The sequence below is a fragment of the Apium graveolens genome, chromosome 6 (assembly GCF_009905375.1).
Source record: "Apium graveolens cultivar Ventura chromosome 6, ASM990537v1, whole genome shotgun sequence".
Lineage (NCBI taxonomy): Eukaryota > Viridiplantae > Streptophyta > Magnoliopsida > Apiales > Apiaceae > Apium > Apium graveolens.
Window position 1 is genome coordinate 193,415,982 of NC_133652.1, and position 23,382 is coordinate 193,439,363.

The window sequence follows — 23,382 nt, forward strand, 5'->3', positions numbered from 1 at the left end:
ATTTCATAATTATTTAAAATTAGTTGGAATTTTATTTTAAATTTAATAAATTATTTACACTACAGTTATAAATAAAAATTTATATCGGATTTCAATAATGGAATAAGTGGATTTAGAATAAGGTAAATTAGTGCATTTCATCCCGGTACCCGGTTCTCTATTTTACTATTCCTATCAAAACCAGCCACGCCAAAATTCAAAAAACCTGAAACCCCGAGCCCTAATTTCCCCAATTCTCAACAACTCAAACCGAAATGGACACACACTTGCCACCAATTCCACGCGCCCTCCCCACCCACACTCCCTCTCCGTCCCACTCCGCCTCAGCCTCCGCCACCTCCTCTCTCCACAAACGCAAACGCGCCTCTCCTCACGCGCCGCCCTTCTCCGACGACCTCGAAAGCATCAGCGGCCGCAACAACCACTCCTCCTCCTCTCCTTCCTCCTCCGAAGAAGTCGTTGATGAAGATGAAGATGATTATGATGCTACCATACGCACTTTCACTTCTTCCAGACTCGAAAATGCCGGGAATAATGGAAGTGGACGGAGTAATGTGAAGGTTAAGACGGAGAGTTTGGTTAAAGTTGAGGTTAAGGAGAGTGGAGCGACTGCGGCAGGGTTGGTGGTGAAGGAGGATAATGTTAAGAGTATTTTTACGGAGAATATTCAGACCAGTGGCGCGTATAGTGCTCGAGAGGAGAATTTGAAACGCGAGGTAGTTTTTGTTGTTAATTTATCGATTACTGGTTTTTGTTGTATAATTTAGGGCTGTAGTTTTAGTTGAGTTCTTAATTATCGAGTGTAAGTGCTCTTATCTAGACACGTGATATTGTTGTTGTTGTTGTTGTTATCAATTCATGATTTTATGTTGATTGCTGGTTTTTAATATATAGGCTAGGGCTGTAATTTGATCCAAGATGAGTTGAGACTTGAGTATTTGATTAATGAGTTTGAGTATTTTTTAGTTGGTTTAGTTGAGCTTAAAATTTATTGAGCTAGAGAAATTGTGTTCGGACTTAGAATAGTTCTCTCTGTATATATATTAGTGGCATTGAGCAGAGAACTAGTTTAGATAAGAATGTAGGAACACTAGTAGTTCTCAAGAAGAGAAAATGAAAAGTTGGGTAGACATAAAACATAAGATTCATCAAAATGCAGGTGAAGTGCACTAGAATAGACATACAATTCAAGGTACTGTATGTAGAGTTTGTAGAGTAAGATTGTCGCTTTGAAGACAATCCTATATCTATGTAGGGGTACCATATAGTGGAAAACTAGATAAGAATGTAGGAAGATAGTAACTCTAATTCTCGCTATTGATGATAAAAAGAAAATGCATTCTAGATTTGTTTCGATAAGGCAAATGTTTTTATTTTTCTTTGAGAACCTCGATAGGTTAAAAGTGGTTCTTATAACGAACTAAACACTATTTGTATGTTATATTTCTACTTTCCAGTTGAAAGAAACATCAGTAACTATAGAGTTTTTTGTTGATGAGATTCAGTTTCAACTTATGGGTGAAAAGTGAAAATTTGTGGTTTTTTTTAAACTCTCTAATTTTCTGTAATTTTAGATGAACTATTTTAATTAGTCTAATAATCTAATTATTTTTAGATGGGAAGAGTAGAATGATTAAAAAATCTATGCCAAATATTGTTTTACGGAATATACATATTTGAGCTTGACATAAGTCAGTCCATCTAAACATGTATTGGCATGTTTGTGTTTATATATATATATAGCTCATTAAGTCTATTGTTATTAAAGATAAATTATGTACTTGCTATGTTTTTCGAAGAAAGATACATTTAGCTCTTAATAATCTTAACCCCCATCCCTGAGGTCAACAGTGTCCCATCTTAAGTCCGATTGCACTGGTTGTTACTTGTAGTGGCTTTCTTACTTTTAGCGTGTAAAGATGTCATATAGTAGCATAGAGCTGTTTCTTGTGGTAATATATTGCTTAAAATTCACCTTCTTCATTCTGGGTAGCTCATCAATCAAGAAATCTTCGAATTTTATAGGAGGAAGCAGGACAACTCAAGTTTGCATGTGTAAGAAATGATGGTATAGATGAGCACATGGTTTGGTATCTATCCTTTTCCGCTGTGCTTTTCTATTGGTTCTCCATTCATAAATTGCAATATTGGTCATTTTCTTAGAAATTGAGCTTTCTAACATAATATTAATTTGAGAACATTATGGTGTTGCATAGGTTAATAGGATTGAAGAACATCTTTGCCAGACAACTGCCAAATATGCCAAAGGAGTACATTGTTCGCCTTGTGATGGACAGGTGATCTTTTGTCAACAGTCAATAAATTGTTAGTGCACAAAGTAGTGACAAGAATATCGCTTTTTGTAAAAGAATCTTCACTAAACCACAAAGCTTTTCAATTTGAGTTTCTAAAAGTATGTTAAAGTAATCACACACAAACCCGCATTAATAAGTCCATATCAAAGTTCTTTTGCACTGCCACATCTACATATTTCCTTAAATCAAAGGTTTTAAATGATAGAGACTATTTCAGAGTGCAGTTACCATCTTTTATTACAAGAACTCAGGTCGCTAGAGTTTACATGTCAAGGACTTTGACTCGAGAAATGCAAATTCCGGCAAGTGTTTGATTAAATGCTGCCATTTTCAAGTATCATATAGCTATCAATATATGGTTATTTGTGTTTGTTTTAAATTTTCAGCCTCTAATTTTTTTTAAATGTACGTTTTAGTGAATGTTATCCTTACATTGGATTTGTATTATATGTATGCCTAAATTGAATCTGCTTCTAGAAAGCAGAGAAATAATATGGACCATTAATCAAATTCGTGATGCTTCCTGTAACTACCACTGCTTTGTGTAGTTCTCTTTGTTTCACTGACACTGACTTTTTCAAATTGCCTGTTGCAGAAGTCATAAATCTGTAATGCTTATCAGACGTAACACAGTTGTTGGTGGGATAACATACCGGCCGTATTTAAGGTATAAGTGTTATGATGTGGAACACATAACTTTTCATTTTCTTGCATTCTATTCACTGGTCAGTGTTTCACTAAATATTATCAGTCTGAATCAGTATTATTATTATCATATGTAGTATGAAATCTGAGATATGAAGTTATATTGTACTATTGGATATATGCATGTAGTTTGAAAATATTGCAAAGTGAAATCTGTTCTTGATTTCGCTCTATGACTCTTGTAGCCAGAAGTTTGGCGAGATAGCTTTCTGTGCAATAACATCAGATGAACAAGTAAAAGGTTATGGCACTAGATTGATGAATCATTTAAAGGAACATGCACGTGATGTTGATAGGCTGACACATTTTCTGACTTATGCCGACAATAACGCTGTTGGATATTTTAATAAACAGGTCAGAGGTGTTTCTTAGTTATGCAGTCATCTAGATCTTTTCTTCTTTTGTAATTTATGTGTCGGCTCATTCTGAAAGTCTCACATCCTTTCTTTAATAATAATTGCTTTCACCAACATTGGTTTGGTTTAATATGCTCCTGTATAACGTATTTCATTTATACAGGGTTTTACCAAAGAAATTTACTTGGAGCAAGAGCGTTGGCATGGGTATGTACATGCATGACCCCTTTACTGATCTAAGCCACGAGTCCTTGTTTTGCATAAATTATAGTTTGTTTAGTAGCCTTGAACAGCTGATGCTGCTTTCTTGTTCTGCTTTTTATTTCATTTCTAGACATTTTTTTATATTTAAATATTTGGTGATATTGCTGTACAAGTGAATGTATATCTAGTCTCTGCACGAGACATCAATTATGATTTAGCTCTAAATTTTGATAATCGTGTTTTTATGTTCTAAATTTCGTTTACAATTGCATCCAGGTATATCAAAGATTACGACGGAGGGATCCTTATGGAGTGTAAAATTGATCCCAAGCTGCCATACACTGATTTGTCAACTATGATCCGACGTCAGAGGCAGGTAGTAGGAATCATCAGAGCTTGTTATCATCTTTAAATTATTCCATGTGAAAAACTAAGTCATAGGCATAGTTTCATTATGTTGTCAATGCTTCTGCATCGGGTTATTCTCTCTTGTGAGCCATTTTAATGTTTTTTTGTTCTTTAAAAAATGGTTGGGTAAGTAGAAGTTAAGCATCAGAACAGTGATACTTTTTAAAGAAGTGCGAATAAAGCAAAGCATTCAGACATTTCTAACTTTTATCTGGTACTGTTGTTTCATTTTGGCAAATAACATAGTAAACTGTATTTGTGTTGGTCGGGGCAGGCAATTGATGAAAAGATACGTGAACTATCAAATTGTCACATTGTCTACACTGGAATTGATTTCCAGAAGGTACAGCCAATCTTTATTGACTTCACTTTTTAATTTGCAGCCCTATTAAGTGTATGTATACTGTAAATCTTATTGGCTAGCATTATTACTGATAATTTCTTAATTTCTTATTTATTCTAATTGCCAGTTCGAAGAAAAAAGAAGACCTAGCAGTCAATTTTTTTGTTTACTTGTATTTGTTCTTTGAGTATGATAAGCTTGATCAATGAATCCTAACAAATTAATTTTATGTTTCTTAGCGTCTGCTCTTATGTTCTTGCATTGAATTTTGTTGTACCCGATTGTAACTAACCTTTTCTTAAATACTTCAATTTCTTTAGTTCATTACTGAAATTAATCTTGAGCAAGAGCTAACAATATAGTGCTGCGGGAAAACTTAATGTTTTTTCTGTGATGTATAATTTTTTCTTGTGATATATAAAAAACATTTGACTAGTTGTATTCTAATACAGTAAAATATGTTTTGAATTGTGGTATCATATTTACTGTACAAATATGACTGCAATGTATATGATTGGGTAACATGTCTTCTTTAATCTGATAAAAATCATCTTGTTCAGAAAGAAGCCGGTGTACCTAAAAAGCTCATCAAAGTTGAGGATATCCGTGGTTTGAGTACGTTTCTCCTTCCCCTATATTTACTATTATCAGTTTACCCACTTTTAATAAATGAGCAAGACTGTCACGTCTTAAACTGCATGGATATTTTGAATCCTGTAGTTTTTCACTTGGATATTTGAAACCTGTAGTTTTTCACGTAAACTATCAATTTTATTATTTTACCACTAAACAAAGACCAAATAAAACTATGATATTTTACTATAAATAATGTAGAATGAATGACTATGCTTCTGAACCATGAAAGTTCGCAGAACCAATGAGTATTTGATTGTTAGCTCTTAATGACACTGTCTACACCAAGACTGTTGCCTGAGTTCTTGGTTCCTTTCGTATATATAGTCGGCGAAGAAAACATAACGTTGCTTGTTTCCACTCATTGAAGATTCTATCTACAAAAGAATGTATACAATTGATAGATGCTTATTACATATGAGTTCACCACATTCGGCATGCATTTCCACCTGGATATTTATTTGAAGTTGGTTTAACATTCATAACAGGAGAGGCTGGATGGAGTCCTGATCAATGGGGTCATTCCCGTTTTAAAACGGTGAATGCTTCTGCAGACAGCACAGCTAATCAGAAGTCATTGACTGGCTTCATGCGTACACTTCTTAAGGCAAGTTCTTGGAGATCATTTCTTTCCCTTGTTTGTGATGTTATTAATACATCACTAGTCTACCTCATGCCTAAGGTAGAAACTACGGTGAAGTACATGTTTTCCTGAAGTTTTGTGAATGAGGCAATCATGAGATCCATATTATTTTCCCATTCCATAAAAGCATATACACTTGCACTTGGAAACACCTGCATCACGAAGTTAGCAAGTGGTCCATAAGGATATTTGGAGAGAGCGCAGTTTAATTAAATTTGTAGTGGTACATCAGGATATTTGGAGAGAGCACAGTTTAATTAAATTTGTAGTTTTTGTTGTACTTCTACATTTGCACTTCTAGCAACACTTTGTTATTCTCCTCTATAGTTTTTAATAAGTAGGGTAACGTATTTCTTATCTTACATGGTTGTAAAGGATGCAGTCACCTTTATCATCCCTCCCCCCCTCACACACACACTGACTGTCACACTCCCTCCCCTCCCCCCTCTTCCTCGCAACAAAGTGCTCTGTCCGAACTGTAGAGTGCAGTCAAATTGCTATAATTTAAAATAATCTTGTGTTATCTTTAAAGAGGATGTTATCTCTTTTGTACATCACACTTCTGCTAGCTTCAAAGCTAGTCTAAGGTTCGATACAAGGAAAGAGTTGCTCTTGCACCCCACTTTTATAGTGTGGCTGATCTCTTAAGTGTTGTCTTGGGCCTAAACTAATATAGAGGTGGCAGATTGTACCATTCCGAGTTCTGACTTGGTGATTGCGTAAACTAATATAGAGGAATCATTCGCAGCACCATTTCTACTAAACCTAACTCTTTATAAAATTTTGGGGTGAACATGGAAATAATTACAGTATTGAAGTTTGTAATATCTGCAGATAGGGAGTCCTTATGTAGAACAAAGGAAGTATTTCTCAGTGGTACCTGTGAATTGTGATAAATTGCAGGACTTGTAAGTTAACTGATTTTGACTAGTAGGAAACTGGCTTTACGTATATTTACTTATTTACCAGTCCTAGTTTCACAGAAGATGAAGTTAAGAACCCTTGGTTACTTTTGAAAAATTTCATGTTGTCTCAGTCTCCTTTGTCTTCTTTAGTACAGTAAATTAAATGAGAGTACTCTCTTTTTCTGCAGGCAATGTATGACCATCCTGATTCTTGGCCATTCAAAGAACCAGTTGATTCATGTGACGTGCCTGATTATTATGACATAATCAGAGATCCTATGGGTGAGGTTCAAACTAAAAATGGTTATATTGATTACACATCTATATTGCTATTTTTCATCATCTTTGTGATGCATGTTCAGTATCATTGTTGTGATATATAGTTGGAGTGGATGTTATTAGACATTGTTTTGAATTGCAAATCAATATAGTCCAACTTTATACATATTTTCATTTATACACATTCACAATTGTTACTATTATCTTGCTCCCTTTACTTGAAATTTCCAATTTCCTAAGTGGACATCGGTGCTACATTCCTAAATTACTCTGACGTTATCTTGGATTTTAGATTTAAAGACAATGTCAAAGCGAGTTGAGTCAGAGCAATACTACGTCACATTTGAGATGTTTGTTGCAGATGCAAGGAGGATGTTTTCAAACGCACGAACATACAACTCTCCAGAAACTATATACTATAAATGTTCAACCAGGTTCGGTGCTGCCAACTCTTTGCAGCTCTTTTTTCAGTTCCTAAAATTTACCTGATATATTGTTATGGACAGGTTGGAAGCACATTTCTCAACAAAGGTTCAAACAGCTCTTCAGGCATGTCTCAAAATTCAACAGTAATGCAAGGGAAGAAGTTGTACAATTACAAGGGGTCATAATTTTATGTCAGTGCAGAAGTGAAATTGTCACACTGCATGTAGTTATTCACCCAGAATGTTGTACCTTTTTTCTTTTCCCGAATCTAAACATTTCTAACATATTTAGTGGACTTGTGGCTGTGTTTTACCCTTTTCTTTTCCCGAATCTAAACCTTTCTAACATATTTAGTGGACTTGTGGCTCAGTATCAATGACTTGGAATTTAGATGGACAACTATATTAGTCCCTGCCGATGCCCGGTTAATATTTGTTTATTTGAAATGATCGTGTTAGTCTAGTTAAAAATTATTTTAAATATATATTAAAGAAAAAGTTATTTATTAACATTTTTATAATATTGTACAAATAATTTCTTGTGTATGTTATATAAAGGTCATAGAAAAATTTCATTTTACAAATTTATAATATTGTAAATTGTAAATCAGTCAAAAAAATAAAAAATGAGAGAGTAATTAGAATGAGTGGAAAATGGAAGATGAGAATTAATGAAGAGAGAGAAGTAAAGAATATGAAAGAGAAGATTTTAAAGCAATATAAAAAATGAGATTAAATAAGAAATTGACACATAAATAACATGACATCATCGTAACATAATAACTTGATACATTAGTTATAGTGACATTAACTGTACTTTGTTTTAGTATATTGTAGATGAAACCATTCAACGACATTATTGTCTTTCCTTGGTATTATTTTGGAAAATAATGAACTTATATATTAAAATAAGCACAAAAAAAAACAATTAATGTCCCTCCTAAACATTAGTAAGTACGTTTAATCTGCATGATAATTTTCTTGCTCTTTTGCAAGTTTCTCTGTCTTGCTCTTTTGCAAGTTTAAACCATATGATTTATTAATCTTATTTCTTTTATATTATGGAATCTTTTTACGTCGAAGTGTGTCAATTAAAGAATTATTATTATGGCTACATCCAAATCATCACTGTATGCGAGTCTGTCATTAAAGGAAGAGGATGATAGAGGAATTGACGTGGCAGAGAGTGATATCAAAGCACGTAATACTTTTATTTTGGTGGGTCGATTTCTCACAGACAAGAACATAAACTTTAATGCAATGAAGAACGTCATGGCATCATTGTGGCGTCCAAGGGAGAGTATGGATGTATTGGATCTGGGAGAACAAAGGTATTCTTTTGTTTTCTATCATATTTTGGATCTGCAGAAGGTTTTGGATGGTGGCCCATGAACTTTTGAACAAAAACTACTGGTGTACCATTGGTTGAAGGATGGTGAGGTTCCACAATCAGTCCCGTTGCATACAATTGATATTTGGGTGCAAGTATATGACTTACCAACAGGTCTGATATCTGAAAATATGTTCAAGAACATTGGCAACTACGTTGGTGAATTCATTAAATCAGATCCGGCGAATATTAATGGGGGATGGAAATTATATTCACGTATTAGAATAAAAATGGATTTGAGGAAGCCAATCAAGAGAAGAATGAAGGTTAAAAGGGCTGGGGGAGATTGGAGTTGGGCTAATTTTAAATATGAAAGACTTAGTTCATTTTGTTTTGTATGTGGATTGCTTGGACATCAGGAATGTGATTGTGCGATTGTGTATGCTAATCCTGACAAAGAAGTAATCCGAGCTTATGGTACAAGGCTGAGAGCACCGGGGAAAAATGCAAAGAGTATAAATGTGGGAGTAAAGTGGCTTATGAGTGAGGGAGATGGGAGCAAGAAATGGGGTGCGGATATGGAAAAGGAAAGTGATGAAGCCACCGTGCAGGGCGGTGGAGGAGTGCAGGCGAGGTTTATGAAAGTTGATGGAATCATATCCGAGATTCAAGGAGAAACTAGGGCGATTAAAGTGGTTCCAAAAAATCAGGAAAGTAGTTTGGATAACAACAGGAGTACAAATCAGGTGGAGGAAATTGAGGGGGGAGATAATTTTGAAAATACTACGGTACTAATTGACCCGAAAAGAAGGCGTACATAATCTAATATTGTAGCAAAACCCATTGGGCCAGTCGAATTTGATGGGCCAAAAAACGTGCATGAGGCGGGACCTGTGTTGCAGGCCCGCCTAAACCAATGATTCTATTGGCCTGGAACTGTCGTGGGATGGCCAACTCACGTACAATTCGATACTTAGGTGACATTGTCACTCAAATACGGCCGAGTTTTATTTTCTTGTCTGAGACATTGGTTAAAAAGAACGTAGTTGAAAAGGTGTGTAGGAAGTTAGGCTTTGCAGGGTTCCATAATGTTGATTCTTATGGTACGGGGGGAGGCTTAGCATTGATGTGGAAGAATGAATGTAATATTGTGATTAAGGATAGCTGCTTACATTATATTGATTTCGAAATAAGTATTGATCAAATTGGAAGGTGGCGGTATACGGGTTACTATGGATGTCCTGAGAGAGAACGAAGACAGGAATCGTGGAACATGCTTCGTGATTTAGCTGGTAGATCGATGTTGCCATGGTGCCTTATAGGTGATCTCAATGATATGATGCTGGCGGATGAGAAGCTGGGAGGGTGTGCTCACCCAAGACGCTTATTGAAGGGGTTCACAAATATTATAAGTGGTTGTCAATTGATGGATTTAAGGTTTGTTGGCAACAGGTTTACATGGGAACATGAAAGAGGTGGTAACAGGTGGATTCAGGAGAGGCTTTATCGAGTTTTGGCGAATAGTCAATGGAGAAACCTTTTCCCACGTGCTGAAGTTATAGTGTTGGATGTATCGACTTCGGACCATCTACCTTTAAACTTACAACTTAATTGCAAAATGTTTGCTCCCAAGTCACATCGTTTTCGTTTCGAAAATATGTGGTTGAAGGAGAAAGATTGTTTGCATATTGTTCAAACGTGTTGGAGGGAGATGATTGATCAGAGTATTATGCAGAAAATTAACTTTTGTTGCCTTAAGCTGTTAGAGTGGGGTAGAGGTATGATCAAGGAGTTCAAGGGTAAGATTAAAAATTATAAGCAGAGGCTAAAAAATTTGCGATCTAGACGAGATAGGGATGGGATCAGGCAATATAATGAGGTTAGATGGGAGTACTTGAAGTTGTTAGAGAAACAAGAGATTTATTAGCATCAAAGGGCTAAACAATTCTGGTTGCAACATGGAGACCAAAATACTCGTTTTTTTCATAAATATGCTGCAGCTCGAAAGAGTAATAATAGTATTGATGGATTGAAGGATCAAAACGGGGATTGGAAGGAGGAGGAAGAGGATATTCAGAATATTGTCATTCAGTATTTTGATAATCTCTTTAAATCTAATCAGACAGAGGAGATGTTAACACCGAGGGAGGTGGTAACCTGTGTTACAGAGGAGCAGAATAATGAGCTTATGAAGAGTGTACAATATGATGAAGTTAAAATGGCTGTATTTTCTATGCAGGCAGAGAAGGCACCGGGGTTAGATGGTTTAAATCCTGGATTCTACCAAGCGTTTTGGAATATAGTGGGCGACGATGTAACGGAGTTTTGTCGATCTTTTTTCAACACAGGGACTTTACCTCAAGATATAAACCGTACTTTGGTATGCCTTATTCCAAAAGTTAAAAAACCTACGCAAATGACAGAGTTGAGACCGATTTCATTGTGTAGTGTTTTGATGAGGATTGTCTCTAAGGTGTTTGCCAACAGACTCAAACCGTGCTTAAAAATGATTGTGTCCGACAAGCAAAGTGCTTTTATTGAAGGGAGACTCTTAACAGACAATGCATTGCTGGCCTACGAGATTAACCATTGTATTAAAAGACAGACACCAGGTAAACATGGATTAACAGGGCTTAAGTTGGATATTTCAAAGGCGTATGATAGATTGGAATGGCATTATATTGAGTACATGCTTAAAATTTTTGGCTTTAATTCAGTATGAAGTCAGAGGATTATGGCGTGTATTAAATCTGTGACATATAGTTTTTTGCATAATGGTGTCATTTTTGGAGAAGTTCAACCACAGAGAGGCATACGGCAAGGAGATCCTATCTCCCCGTATATATATATATTTTGTGTGCGGAGGGTTTAAGTTCCATTCTTCGGAGACATGAGGAGGTTGGATTATTGCATGGAATTTCAATTGCAAGGGGGCACCTTATATTTCGCATCTCTTATTTGCAGATGATTGTTATATATTTTTTCGCGCGGATGCTATGAAAGCAGTGTTGTTAAAAATGTGTTGAATAAGTATGAAAGGGTTTCTGGGCAAGCTGTGAATTTCAGTAAGTCGAGTATATATTTTAGCCCAAATACAGCGAATTCAGAGCGTATTGAAGTATGCCAGATTTTTTAGGTGCAAGAAGTTCAAACACCGGGGAAATACTTGGGGATGCCTATGAGTATAGGAAAGAGGAAGGTGTCAGAGTTTCACTTTATCACAGATAAAGTCAAACAAAAGTTGCAGGGATGGAGTAGTAAACAAATTTTGAAGGGGGGAAAATATACTTTGCTGCAAACGGCTGCTCAAACAATGCCCAACTTTTGGATGAATTTATTTTTGATTCCTCAAGAAATATGCGAGAATATAGAGGTGTTTCTTAACGGTTTTTGGTGGGGGAGTGGGCAGGATAGGAAAGGTATACGGTGGAAAGCTTGGGATAAGTTATGTGTGATAAAAGAGGCTGGAGGTTTGGGATTTCGTAAACTTCGAAATTTCAATATTTCTATGCTTGCCAAGAAAGGTTGGAGGTTGATTAATAATGATAACCCTTTGGTTACAATGTGTATGCGTGCTAGATATTATCCTAATGGCCATTTTCTGTCAGCAAAACTCGGTACTAACCCGAGCTACATGTGGAGAAGTATTTTTGCAGCACAAGAGATAGTTGGGAAGGGGTGTCGTAGGCGGATAGGAGATGGTCAACAAACTGAGATATGGAAGGTTCCATGGTTGCCTGATGTGGAGAATGAGTATTTAACTACACCTATGCCTGAGTACCTTGCAGGTAGTAAGGTTTGTAATTTGATGCAGCTAGATAATAAGGAGTGGGATGATGAAATTTTAAAGGATGTATGTAATGAAAGAGATAGAGATCTGATAAAGAAAGTGCCTCTTCTACGACGTAACGAGGATGATACATGGTTTTGGTTACTTGATGACTAGGGCTGTTTCATGGTGAAGAGCTGTTATAGAGCTCTACAAGGGGAGATTATGGCTCCTCATGCAAGTTTTTGGCGGAAAGTTTGGTATCTCAAACTCCCTAGTAAAATTGTTCAATTCTTTTGGCGTGTGTGTTCTCTGTGTTTGCCTACAGCTGCAAGACTAATTACAAAATGAGTGCCTATTGATATGCTTTGTTCATGGTGTCGAGGAGATGCTGAAACAGATAAGCATGTTTTGTTTCATTGTGACATAGTGAGGAATACATGGATAGAGGCAGGGCTTCGGAATGTCTTGCAACAGGTAACAGGTGAGGATATCTTTCAAGTATTTTATGATTTGTTTCAAAACTGTAGTTCCACGCAATGTACCCAGATTATTCTTATATGTTGGAGCCTGTGGACGAGACAAAATAAATGGGTTTGGGAAAGGGTCAATATGTCGAGTTTTGGCATAAAAGCAGCTGTATCAAATCTCTTGATTAAATGGAGGAAAGCTCAGGACGAGAAATTATGTGATGTTAGTCATACCAGAAGATCGATAGCTGTGAGTAAATGGGAGAAACCTCAGCAAAACTGGGTAAAAATAAACATTGATGCGGCATTGTTTGAAGACATTGGGTATGTTGGGATGGGGAGTATTGTTCGAGGAGCAGATGGCCAGTTTCTTTTAGCTCATAGTGTAAGAAGAGAAGGGATGGTGCCGCCAAGGGAAGCTGAAGCTTTATCCCTCAAGGAAGCCTTGTCCTGGCTTAAAGATAAGGACTTTCGAAGATGCATATTTGAGACTGATTCTCAAGTTCTGGCAAAGGCCTACAACAGTGTTACTGGAAGATCTTATTTTGCAACCATTGTTCGAGATTGTATGGATTTGTTTCACCATTATGATGAAGTGGATGTGTGTTTCACACGTAGATCTGCGAATAGTGCTGCTCATAGTGTAAGAAGAGAAGATTGGGTATGTTGGGATGGGGAGTATTGTTCGAGGAGCAGATGGCCAGTTTGAAGACATTGGGTATGTTGGGATGGGGAGTATTGTTCGAGGAGCAGATGGCCAATTTCTTTTAGCTCATAGTGTAAGAAGAGAAGGGATGGTGCCGCCAAGGGAAGTTGAAGCTTTATCCCTCAAGGAAGCCTTGTCCTGGCTTAAAGACAAGGACTTTCGAAGATGCATATTTGAGACTGATTCTCAAGTTCTGGCAAAGTCCTGCAACAGTGTTACTGGAAGATCTTATTTTGCAACCATTGTTCGAGATTGTATGGATTTGTTTCACCACTATGATGAAGTGGAGGTGTGTTTCACACGTAGATCTGCGAATAGTGCTGCTCATGCTCTTTCGAGGGTGGCATATTCTTTGTCAGAGTCTAGGGAATGGAATTTAAATGCCCCTGAATTTATTCATCATGTACTTCTTTCTGAAGCTTTATAAGTAATGCAAGTACGTTTTTTGACAAAAAAAGCACCAAAATGAGCACCTCTTTTGCGGGATTTTTTCCTGAAAATACAAAATGGAACACCTATTTTTTGCCCAAAAAGGAGCCTTATACTACTATCTTTGATGGACATTTTTGGTTTGATTTTATTTTATCTACCGAATGATTTTGATATCAATTGCTAGACAAGTGTCAAATATGAAGTTTGATGGAAAAAGTAGCTAATTTTGACCCCAAAAAGTAGTAAGAATGAAAAGTCAACCATTGGAATTGTAGTGTCCGGTCACATGGGTATTCTACTATTCGGGCCCAGGTATCTCTAAAAGTATCTAGTTAAAATTAAATGCCAAACAAATTAGTGATTGTAACTATTTTTTCATTGCTTAACAAGTATCTAGTAATCAACTTTTGTTAATTATTTTTCAAAAATGAAGAAAAGAAAATTTAATTTGGTTGTAGAAGGTTTTCTTGCTGATATTGGTCAGAAATAAGCCAAGAGACATAATAAATATTATAATAATTAGACCTAATATGGTCCAATAACAAATCCCAACTAATGATGCTCAAAACCCTGAATATTAATTATTTTTATAATTAATAAATCTGGTAAAATCAACTGATAAATAGAGTTCAATTGAGAATATAATTTCTTGGAGATTAGCATCCAAGAAACCTCATGGGATAAGAAATCAATTTACCGCATTCTATGACTACAAAGTCCATTCTAAATCTGAGACTTGTTCACCAAGTCTCCTTAACCTAATCTAATTTAAGGCATCCCGCGCCTATATAAGGGGTCTCACCCCATAGATCAAAACTACATTTTTGACTTGATCCTTAACATACAACAAGGTACGTAGTGTTATTCCCTAACAATCTATCAACAGAATTACAGAAGGGGGGTTGAATGAAATTTTGGTTACTTTTGAAATTCTGAAAAACTTCTTACTAAATATATATCAGTGTTTGAATATGCTTGTGTGCGAATAAACAAAGATAGTATACAAAGTACAAAGTAATTAAACAGGTGTTTAAAATTTTTTTGGTGGATTGATATTTACACCATATATATAAATGTGAAGAAATCTTTGTGATGCAAATATCACACTACTGCTTACAAGTGTTTACAACTTAGAACTCTAGAGACTAAGATACAACTTGCCTTACTATGTTGTTCTAAATAAAAAATCTAATAGTTATTTTTAAACACTTGCTTCTCTTGGTTTATATATTACCAAGTTACATGTGAAATAAGACAAAAACATAAAACCTATTAGCTAGGTCCAATCACATGTTTTTTCATTTTTCTATCCAATGCAATCCACTTAGATACAACATCTTTGAACGTCCATGTTTTGCATGGAAATGGAAATGGAAATGTTTCATTTTCTTCTAAATCCTGATTCTAGGCTGCCACATTTCTTTTGTATACAATCAACCCATGTAACTATCAAGTCACTGTCAAGTCTCTTGTATCTTGCTAGTAGTCAACATGACTTAAAATTAACTAAAACTCCCAATTCCCCTAGCTAATCTAATATACAGAATGTGTTACAAACTTATTCAAATAAGCTAATCTTTTAACAAATAAATAATGTGATCACCCGTTGAAAGCTACAAAATCATTCAACTTATCTACTTAGAGTTTTTTTGGTAAGTTATCATCAAACCTACAACATATTCCTTATAATCTCACCTAATTTATGTCTAATAGAATTATATGCATAAATTCAGGTTAACTTGATGATAACAAAAACATCCTAATTAAGAAAATTACGGTAAACAGTAGATAAATTACAAAATGCTTCAATTAAAAATTTAACCACGAAAGTAAGAAATATTTACATGTTATTTTCAAGGTGCTCCTCTAGCCTGAGCATATCATTTACTTGTCCTTGAATCCCTTTTCTTCTTTCCCAACCTCTTATCATTCTCCTCTATCTAGTTCTAAAGTTGTCTAAAGAATTCAACTTCATTTTTATTGTTAATATCCAGCATCTCTTGCATTTTTTTGAGTGTATCATTGATTGATATTTGCAGCTGGCCTTCAAGTCTGAAAAATCTCCTGACAAACTTTTCATCACTAAACTCCATCATCCAGTAGGGTCTCAAATGCACTCTATGACCAGTATATGGGATATTCAAGATTCTAGAAAGCGCATTTGGATCTCTCTAGCTTTGTCTAATTTGGTTGATCTTGCTAAGTGCTTCTGATATGGCCACCTTAGTGAATCCAAAATCTTTCTTCATGGCAGAAAACACCTTCACCAGAACACTGTAGCCTTCATTGAGAATTCTGTAGAGAGGCTAGGTAATCTCCTTGCCACCCTTATATCTAAACACCAATCTTTCTGGAAGCTTGTATGAAGCATAAATTCCTCTTATTTCCTCTAACTCATCCAAATAAAAATTTATGTAAGAGAATTCTTTGATGTCACATATGAAGAGTTGGTCCTCATTGACTGTGGGCTTTGGCTTAGAGATGGCTTTGAATTGAGGTGATTCAGTCTTGATTCCAATGTGTTTCCTTCTTGGTGTCTTCTTTTTGACAGGTAATGGTAGATTTAGATCAGGTAGAGGTAAACTTTTCAATATACGGGTTCATCCTTAGGTATAATTGGTTCATCATGTAAATTTACACCTGGATGAACCTTGAATTTAACTGGCTCCACAGTGGGAACAGTTGGTTGACTTGAGGTTGTAGATTATGTTGGCTCAACTTCCATTTCTTCATATTCAATGATCTTGCTCTTTGCTCTAACCTTCCGGTACCCTTTTCCTGACTTCTCTGGTTCTTGCTTTTCTTCAGATAAGGTTTTCTCAGTTCTAGTTGAAGTTGCAGGTTTTCCAATTTTCTTTTCACTCCTTTAGTGGCATGCTTCTTTCTTCTTTTCTATGCTCCTAGACTTCTATTATTTTCATCTTTACCTTCCCCAAACTGAGGGTGCCCCGTCAAGACACATGTCATCTTTTCATATCTATAAATTCTTGCTATTTTTGGCCTTAAGATGGCATCCTTGGTTGTTTCGAAACTGGAAATTGATGCACCCACCATCTTTTCTTCATCAGGCCTAGAAGGAGAGTAATTAACCAACATTGGATGCTTTTTTGACATTGTGAAACTTGCTTGTTTAGACTTTAGCACCACAAAGTTCTTGAATTCATTCTTTATTGAAGATTTACCCTTCTCCCCTTTTCCGAGCTTTATTTCTTCCAAAGTAATTGGCTTTAACTGTGTGGAATGCCTCACAGATTTTGCTTGATTAGCAGTTGAACCAAAAACTTTTGCAATTCTGTCATCAATTTGTTTCCTTTGCTCCTTTATATTGAGCTCAGCTGCTGCAAGATTGTTTAGATCAATATTGTCCAAGACTGGTGGCTTTGAGATAGTAATAGCTGGCACTATCACTTTGCTGACTTGAATGTGCACATCCTTCTACCCCTTTTTGTTAGCATCAAATTAAGCAGGGTTTGAAGTTTGAGCAATCACCAACTGTTGAAGGAGTTGAGTTTGTGTTGCTTGACCTTCCAGTATCTTGACCACAAAAGTTTCAACTATTGAGAGTCTATTAGTGAGGGCCTTAACCTTCCTTTCCAAGTCACCTTCCTTCTTAATTTGAGTTGTACCTCCCTCATTGTAGCTTCTGGAAGTTTCTCCTCAAATTTTTCATTCAACTCTTTCTTAACTGCCTCAACTGCATTCTTAATGTCATCCATATTTTGAGCCTTTTTAAGATTTTGAATTTTGTGCAGTTGGAGAGACTCAAGATGGGCTTCTAGGAGAGTTTTGGTGCTAGCATCTGTGGTAGCTTGAATGGATGATTGAGTTTCATTTATTAATTTGAACATTGTTGATGTGAAGTGATGATAGCTTCGTTCCTTACCGAGCATCCAAACTGGAGTTTGTATATAAGAACTAGGGCCTTCATCTCCTCCTAAGTTGGTGCCAGCTTCATCATCAAAATTATCTTCAAACTCAGAAGCACCACGAGCTTCAAAATTTGAGTTCACATCATTAGCTGTAGGAGGTGGAGAGGACAAAACATCCTTAGCCCTTTGCATAGATGCTATTGTGTGTACTAGATTTAGAGTCCTTTCAGCCTCTTTCTTATCCTGAACAACCAATGTTTGATAGGCTGTAATAGGGTGAGTAAATGTCTCAGCATCTAGGGAAATATAATCTATAACAAATCTGTATTCTTGCTGATTTAGTCTTTTCCTTTCAGCCTCATTGGCATTCATTGACTCACTTGCAATGGCTTCCAACCTTATCTCTCATGTACATGTCTTTCTCTCATAATCTCTATTTTCTTGCATCAAGGGCTCCCCTTGGCTCACAACCCTCACACCCTCACTTTCACCATCTAAGGTGGGACTCCTCTCACTCTCTTTTACCATGCTGGAGGAAATAGCATGCATAGATTCACTCTTTTCCCCTCCTTTTTCCTGGGAGCAACCCAGCCTCTCACTCAAATCACTCCCTTCCCTTAAACCTAAGAGTGATTGGACAACTATTAAGTTATTTGCACTCATGATAGCTTTTAAAATGTAAATTTATGCAATGACATTCAATGGATGTGAAATATCTGTTGAAAGTGTAGTTGGAATTATCAACGGATGACTACTGTGAGGCATATCCGTTGAAAGACAACCACTGCTCAACGGATGATAGATATCCGTTGAATGAATAGAAGAAAAAGGAATAGGGGTTGAAACTATTGTTGAGTCTTTGGAGATTGATTTGAGATTTTGTTGCACAGACTCTCCAATAGTTTGTGTAAGAATTGGCAAGTGATCCAACAAATCATCAATAAGATGATGATCACTTGCTTGAGATTTTAGCTCCTCCATGAATTTGAGAGATGAAGAATTAGGAATTGATGTATTTATCATATCCACATCCAGAGAATTTGTTGGAGAAGTTTGTGTGTGTTGTGTTTCGATTATGAGAGAATGGGGCTGCGACTCCACATTTATTGGAGCGACATCAATCTGACTTTGAGATGGTGCAGTAACTGAGTCTTTGACTGCAGTTGCCACTGTGTGTGAACCTTGTGATTACCCCATAGGTTTAGCCTTCTTCTTTATTATATAGGTTTGTGTTTGGTTAGTGTCCCTACCCCTCTTATTTCATGCTCTTGGAGAAGAGCCTGTTTCAATAGCTGCACCCTTTTGGGAGGATGCAACTAGAAATGAGGTTATTTCCTTTTGAACAACTACAGTCTTTTGGGAGACTATAGTGTGGCTGTTTTGGGGGACACTTGCCTCACAATCCTTATCCCTGGGGCTTCTTTGATTTTCACCCCTTCTCTCACCAAGCTTACTACCCTGTACACTCCCCTCAAGGGTTGTGGTAGTTTTTACAACTGGTGTCTTTTGAGAGACACTAGAGGTTGATTTCTTGGACTTTGGTTTTGAAGATTTTGATTTAGTGGCTTGGGTAGGCATCTCTTTGGTCACTGTCACAGATGCCATTGCAATTGTTGAAGTCAATGAAACTGTAGGTTGGGGAGAGATTGGTAGAGAAATATTTACCTCACTTACCTGAGGTGCCTCAATGATTGGAAGATAGTTTAGGAGCACTCACTATTGAGATTGTTCCTATTTAAGTCTGCAAGAACTCTCTTCTCTTACACCCAACAAGCAAGCTTGTTGTTTGGATTCTCAATTACAAGATCCTCAGAAACATGGTTAGCCATCATCATCAAAAATCTAGCATAATACACATTCCTAGGTTTTTTCTGAATATCTCCTAACTTGTACCCTATTTCTAACATGACATAGTTGCTAAAATTAAAATATTTGTCAGATAAGAACATATAAAGCATGTTAACCAAGGATGAAGTTATGGCATCGAAATTACTTATTTTTCCTAAGAATACCTTAATGAAAGTATCACACATAAAACTCCACTCTTTTATGAGGCCCCTCCTCTTAATATTATCTAAACTAGCAGTATCAATAGAACAACCCATAGAATTGAGCAAGTTAACCACATCAGTGTCAGTGTATGGAATAATTGTGTTATTTTCAGGTAATTTAAAACAAGACTGAATTGCATCACAGTTAACACAATAGTTTATACCTTTGAGAGTAAAGGTAATAGTCAAGTTTTTGGAATCAAACACAGCAGATGTCCATACCTCTTCCACAACTTTACAGTAAATTGTTGGTGACTCGAGCATGATATACTTTAATTTACAGTTGCTAATGAAGTCCATCATTTTGTGGCAGTCCTCATGTGCAACACTTTTGTCCACTAGTGTTGTGAAATTGTTCTTCTCATAGAAAAAATCCAGATTGAGACATGGTTTTAACGATATGTGCCATTTGTGCTATCTTTTGAAGTTACAGAGAGAAAAAGGGTTTTGGAGATGAAGAGAGTAAATTGCCTTGTAAATTTAGAGAAAGATAAAAGTGAGATCTGTAATGGAAATAGGCTTTTATACTTTCTCAGTAAAATACAAAACAAATAATTAAAAATAAAATTAAATACCCAATGATAATAGCAAAAAAAATCGTTTAAAAATAAAGTAAATTGTAGAAATTCCAAAAATAAACTATCAACGTATACTTACAGACATGTAAGTATATTTTGATGGATAAATATTTGGATTCAACGGTTATGATTGTTCAACGGATGTTCAATACACCATCATCCGCTGAGGTATAATGTGTCCAAAAATATTTTTGACTTTCAACGGATAATCCTTATCCGTTGAATTCCATCAGTATTTACCTTTAGGAAATCCTGATTTTGGGGTCAGGATTTGTCAACTTGCAAATCCTGATATTGGTGTCATGATTTGACAACTTGCAAATCCTGATTTGGTGTCAGGATTTAACAACTTGCAAATCCTGATTTGTAACTATAATAAAGTTAAACTTAATTCTGGCTGCATTACGAATTGCAAAGATATCAACAGAATTGAATCAAGAGTAATTAAGTATACCTAACTCACTTACCAACCTAGTAAAAGTTGATTAATCAAGTGGCTTGATAAAGATGTCTGCAAGTTGTTGCTCACTTGGAACAAAATAAAGTTCCACAGTACCATTCATAAAATGCTCTCTTATAAAGTGGTATTTGATGTCAATGTGCTTTGTTCTTGAATGCTGCACATGATTTTCAGTGATGGCAATGACACTTGTGTTGTCATAGAAGATTGGAAACTTGTCCACATGTAGACCATAATCCAATAGTTGATTTTTTATCCAAAAAATCTGTGCACGACAGCTGCCAGCAGCAATATATTCAGCCTCAGTTGTGGAAGTAGAAATTGAATTTTATTTCTTACTAAACCAGGACACAAGCTTGTTTCCTAGAATTGACATGTGCCAGTTGTGCTTTTCCTGTCTATTTTGCACCTTGCATAACCTGCATCTGAAAACCAATTAGATCAAAGTCAGAATCTCTAGGGTACCAAATGCCAAGCTTTGGTGTACCCTTGAGATATCTGAAAATTCTATTAATAGCTACTAAATGAGATTCTCTAGGATCACCCTGAAATCTAGCACAAAGATAAGTAGCAAATATTATACCTGGCCTACTAGCTGTCAAATATAAAAGTGAACCAACCATGCCTCTATAGTTTAAAATGTCCACAGACTTTTCAATAGTGTTCAATCAAGTTTAGTGGCAGTGGCCATGTGAATTTTTGCATATTACAATCCATTAAATTAAAATTATTTTAAAGATCATGAATATATTTAGTTTGACTAATGAATATTCCATCACTAACTTGCTTAACTTGTAAACCAAGAAAGTAAGTTATTTCTCCCATCATGCTCATTTCATATTTACTTTGCATTAATTTGGAAATATTTTTACAAAGTTTCTCATATGTAGAGCCAAATATAATATCATCTACATAAATCTGAGCAAATATACTAGAGCCATTAACATTTCTAAAGAAAAAAGTTTTATCAACAATACCTCTTGTGAAATGGTTTTCCAAAAGGAACTTTGACAAAGTATCATACAAGGCTCTAGATGCTTGCTTCAATCCATAAAGTGCTTTTAAAAGATAGTAAACATAATCTGAAAAGTTGCGGTCTTCAAAACCTAGAGGTTGGCTTACATAGACTTCCTCCTCCAAATCTCCATTCAGAAATGCACTTTTGGAATCCATCTGATAGACTTTGAAATTGGCATAGGATGCATAGGCTAGAAAGACTCCGATTGCTTCAAGTCTTGCAACTGGAGCAAATATTTCATTAAAATCTATTCCTTCTTGTTGATAGTAGCCCTTCACAAAAAATCTATCTTTATTTCTTATGACTGCTATTCTCATCCATCTTGTTTCTGAATACCCATTTGATGTCAATAGAGTTCTTGCCTTTAGGTTTGGGTACCAACTTCCATACTTTATTCTTTTCAAATTGGTTGCGCTCTTCCTGCATAGCTAAAACCTAATCAAGATCCATCAAAGCTTCTTCTACCTTCTTTGGTTCTTCCTGTTACCGAAAGATGCTATACAGACATTCAACTTGAGTTGTTTTTCTTGTTTACACTCTAGATGTTGCATCATCAATGATCAGTTCAAATGGGTAATCTCTTGTCCATTTTCTTTGAGGTGGTAGATTTTCTCTAGATGAAGTGGCCTCATGAGTGTCTTGATATGTAACTGAGTGTTGACTAGTTGACACTCCCCCTGCGTTTGTGGATCTGTGATTTGAAGATGGGGTTCTGTCAAACAATGATCAAGAGTTATTTTCAACTAATACTGAATTCTGCCTTTCAACGGATGATGCACTGTCTCTCAACGAATGTTGCACTTTTTCTTTTAACGAATGTAATATCTTATATTTTAACGGATGTTACACTTTGTCTTTCAAAGGATGCAGCACTATGTGCATCAACTATTGTTCCTTCATTTGAAGATAATTTTGAATATTCTTTTGTCAATATATCTAGATCAATTTCATCATCAGTTTCATCATAATATGTTTCAACATTGTCAAATTTGAGACTTTTATGGAAACCTTCATCTGTCAGTCCATCAATCTTTTTATCATCAAACACAACATGTACAGATTCAATTACAATGTTGGTTCTTAGATTATAGACTCTATATGCTTTTTCAACAACATATCCAACAAAAATACCTTCATCAACTTTGACATCAAACTTTCCATGTTGATTAGTTTGATTCCTTAGAATATAACACTTGCATCCAAAGATATGAAGAAAGTTCAGTATTGGCAGCCTATTCTTGAACAATTCATGAGGAGTCATGAATTTGGTTTGAATGATCAAAGAAATATTTTGAGTGTAGCATGTAGTGTTGACAGCCTTAGCCCAAAAATAAGTTGGTAACTTTAATTCTTCTAGCATTGTTCTAGCTGCTTCAATCAATAATCTATTCTTTCTCTCAACCACTCTATTTTGTTGTGGTGTCCTTGCAACTGAGAACTCATGCATGATTCCATTTTCTTCACAGAATAACCTCATGGTTGA

At 35.9% G+C, this 23,382-nt stretch overlaps 4 protein-coding genes across 5 annotated transcripts; all 4 read left to right on the top strand.

Moving 5' to 3' along the window:
• Positions 1-155: 155 nt before the first annotated feature.
• Positions 156-7,536, top strand: LOC141668307 (histone acetyltransferase GCN5-like). Of its 2 annotated transcripts, none has more exons than XM_074475124.1 (13): positions 156-716; positions 2,026-2,090; positions 2,217-2,297; positions 2,911-2,982; positions 3,206-3,374; positions 3,540-3,583; positions 3,857-3,956; positions 4,263-4,331; positions 4,892-4,946; positions 5,453-5,571; positions 6,701-6,794; positions 7,153-7,225; positions 7,298-7,536. In XM_074475124.1, the coding sequence occupies exons 1-13, from the start codon at positions 255-257 to the stop codon at positions 7,362-7,364; spliced, it is 1,470 nt and encodes a 489-aa protein (XP_074331225.1). In that variant the 5' UTR covers positions 156-254; the 3' UTR covers positions 7,365-7,536. The 2 variants fall into 2 exon arrangements, with proteins under 2 accessions (XP_074331225.1, XP_074331224.1); XM_074475123.1 differs by having other exon boundaries at positions 157-716; positions 7,084-7,225.
• A 1,956-nt stretch (positions 7,537-9,492) lies between these two features.
• Positions 9,493-12,492, top strand: LOC141665648 (uncharacterized). Its single transcript, XM_074471636.1, has 3 exons — positions 9,493-10,425; positions 10,582-11,262; positions 11,683-12,492. The coding sequence occupies exons 1-3, from the start codon at positions 9,493-9,495 to the stop codon at positions 12,490-12,492; spliced, it is 2,424 nt and encodes an 807-aa protein (XP_074327737.1).
• A 435-nt stretch (positions 12,493-12,927) lies between these two features.
• LOC141665650 (uncharacterized) lies at positions 12,928-13,494 on the top strand. Its single transcript, XM_074471637.1, has one exon. It carries the CDS (start codon positions 12,928-12,930, stop codon positions 13,492-13,494), a length of 567 nt encoding a protein of 188 aa, XP_074327738.1.
• A 19-nt stretch (positions 13,495-13,513) lies between these two features.
• LOC141665651 (uncharacterized) lies at positions 13,514-13,918 on the top strand. Its single transcript, XM_074471638.1, has one exon. The coding sequence runs from the start codon at positions 13,514-13,516 to the stop codon at positions 13,916-13,918; it is 405 nt and encodes a 134-aa protein (XP_074327739.1).
• The last annotated feature ends 9,464 nt before the right edge of the window (positions 13,919-23,382 follow it).

Excerpts from the sequence above, each read along its gene's own strand:
- LOC141668307 (XM_074475123.1), top strand. The coding sequence starts at position 255 with ATGGACACACACTTGCCACCAATTCCACGCGCCCTCCCCACCCACACT. Across the intron at positions 2,091-2,216 it reads ATAGATGAGCACATGGTTTG|GTTAATAGGATTGAAGAACA; the intron begins GTATCTATCCTT and ends GGTGTTGCATAG. Across the intron at positions 3,375-3,539 it reads TTGGATATTTTAATAAACAG|GGTTTTACCAAAGAAATTTA; the intron begins GTCAGAGGTGTT and ends TCATTTATACAG.
- LOC141665648 (XM_074471636.1), top strand. The coding sequence starts at position 9,493 with ATGGCCAACTCACGTACAATTCGATACTTAGGTGACATTGTCACTCAA. Across the intron at positions 10,426-10,581 it reads GGATCAGGCAATATAATGAG|GATCAAAACGGGGATTGGAA; the intron begins GTTAGATGGGAG and ends GATGGATTGAAG. Across the intron at positions 11,263-11,682 it reads AAATTTTTGGCTTTAATTCA|GTGCAAGAAGTTCAAACACC; the intron begins GTATGAAGTCAG and ends CAGATTTTTTAG.
- LOC141665650 (XM_074471637.1), top strand. The coding sequence starts at position 12,928 with ATGTCGAGTTTTGGCATAAAAGCAGCTGTATCAAATCTCTTGATTAAA.
- LOC141665651 (XM_074471638.1), top strand. The coding sequence starts at position 13,514 with ATGGGGAGTATTGTTCGAGGAGCAGATGGCCAATTTCTTTTAGCTCAT.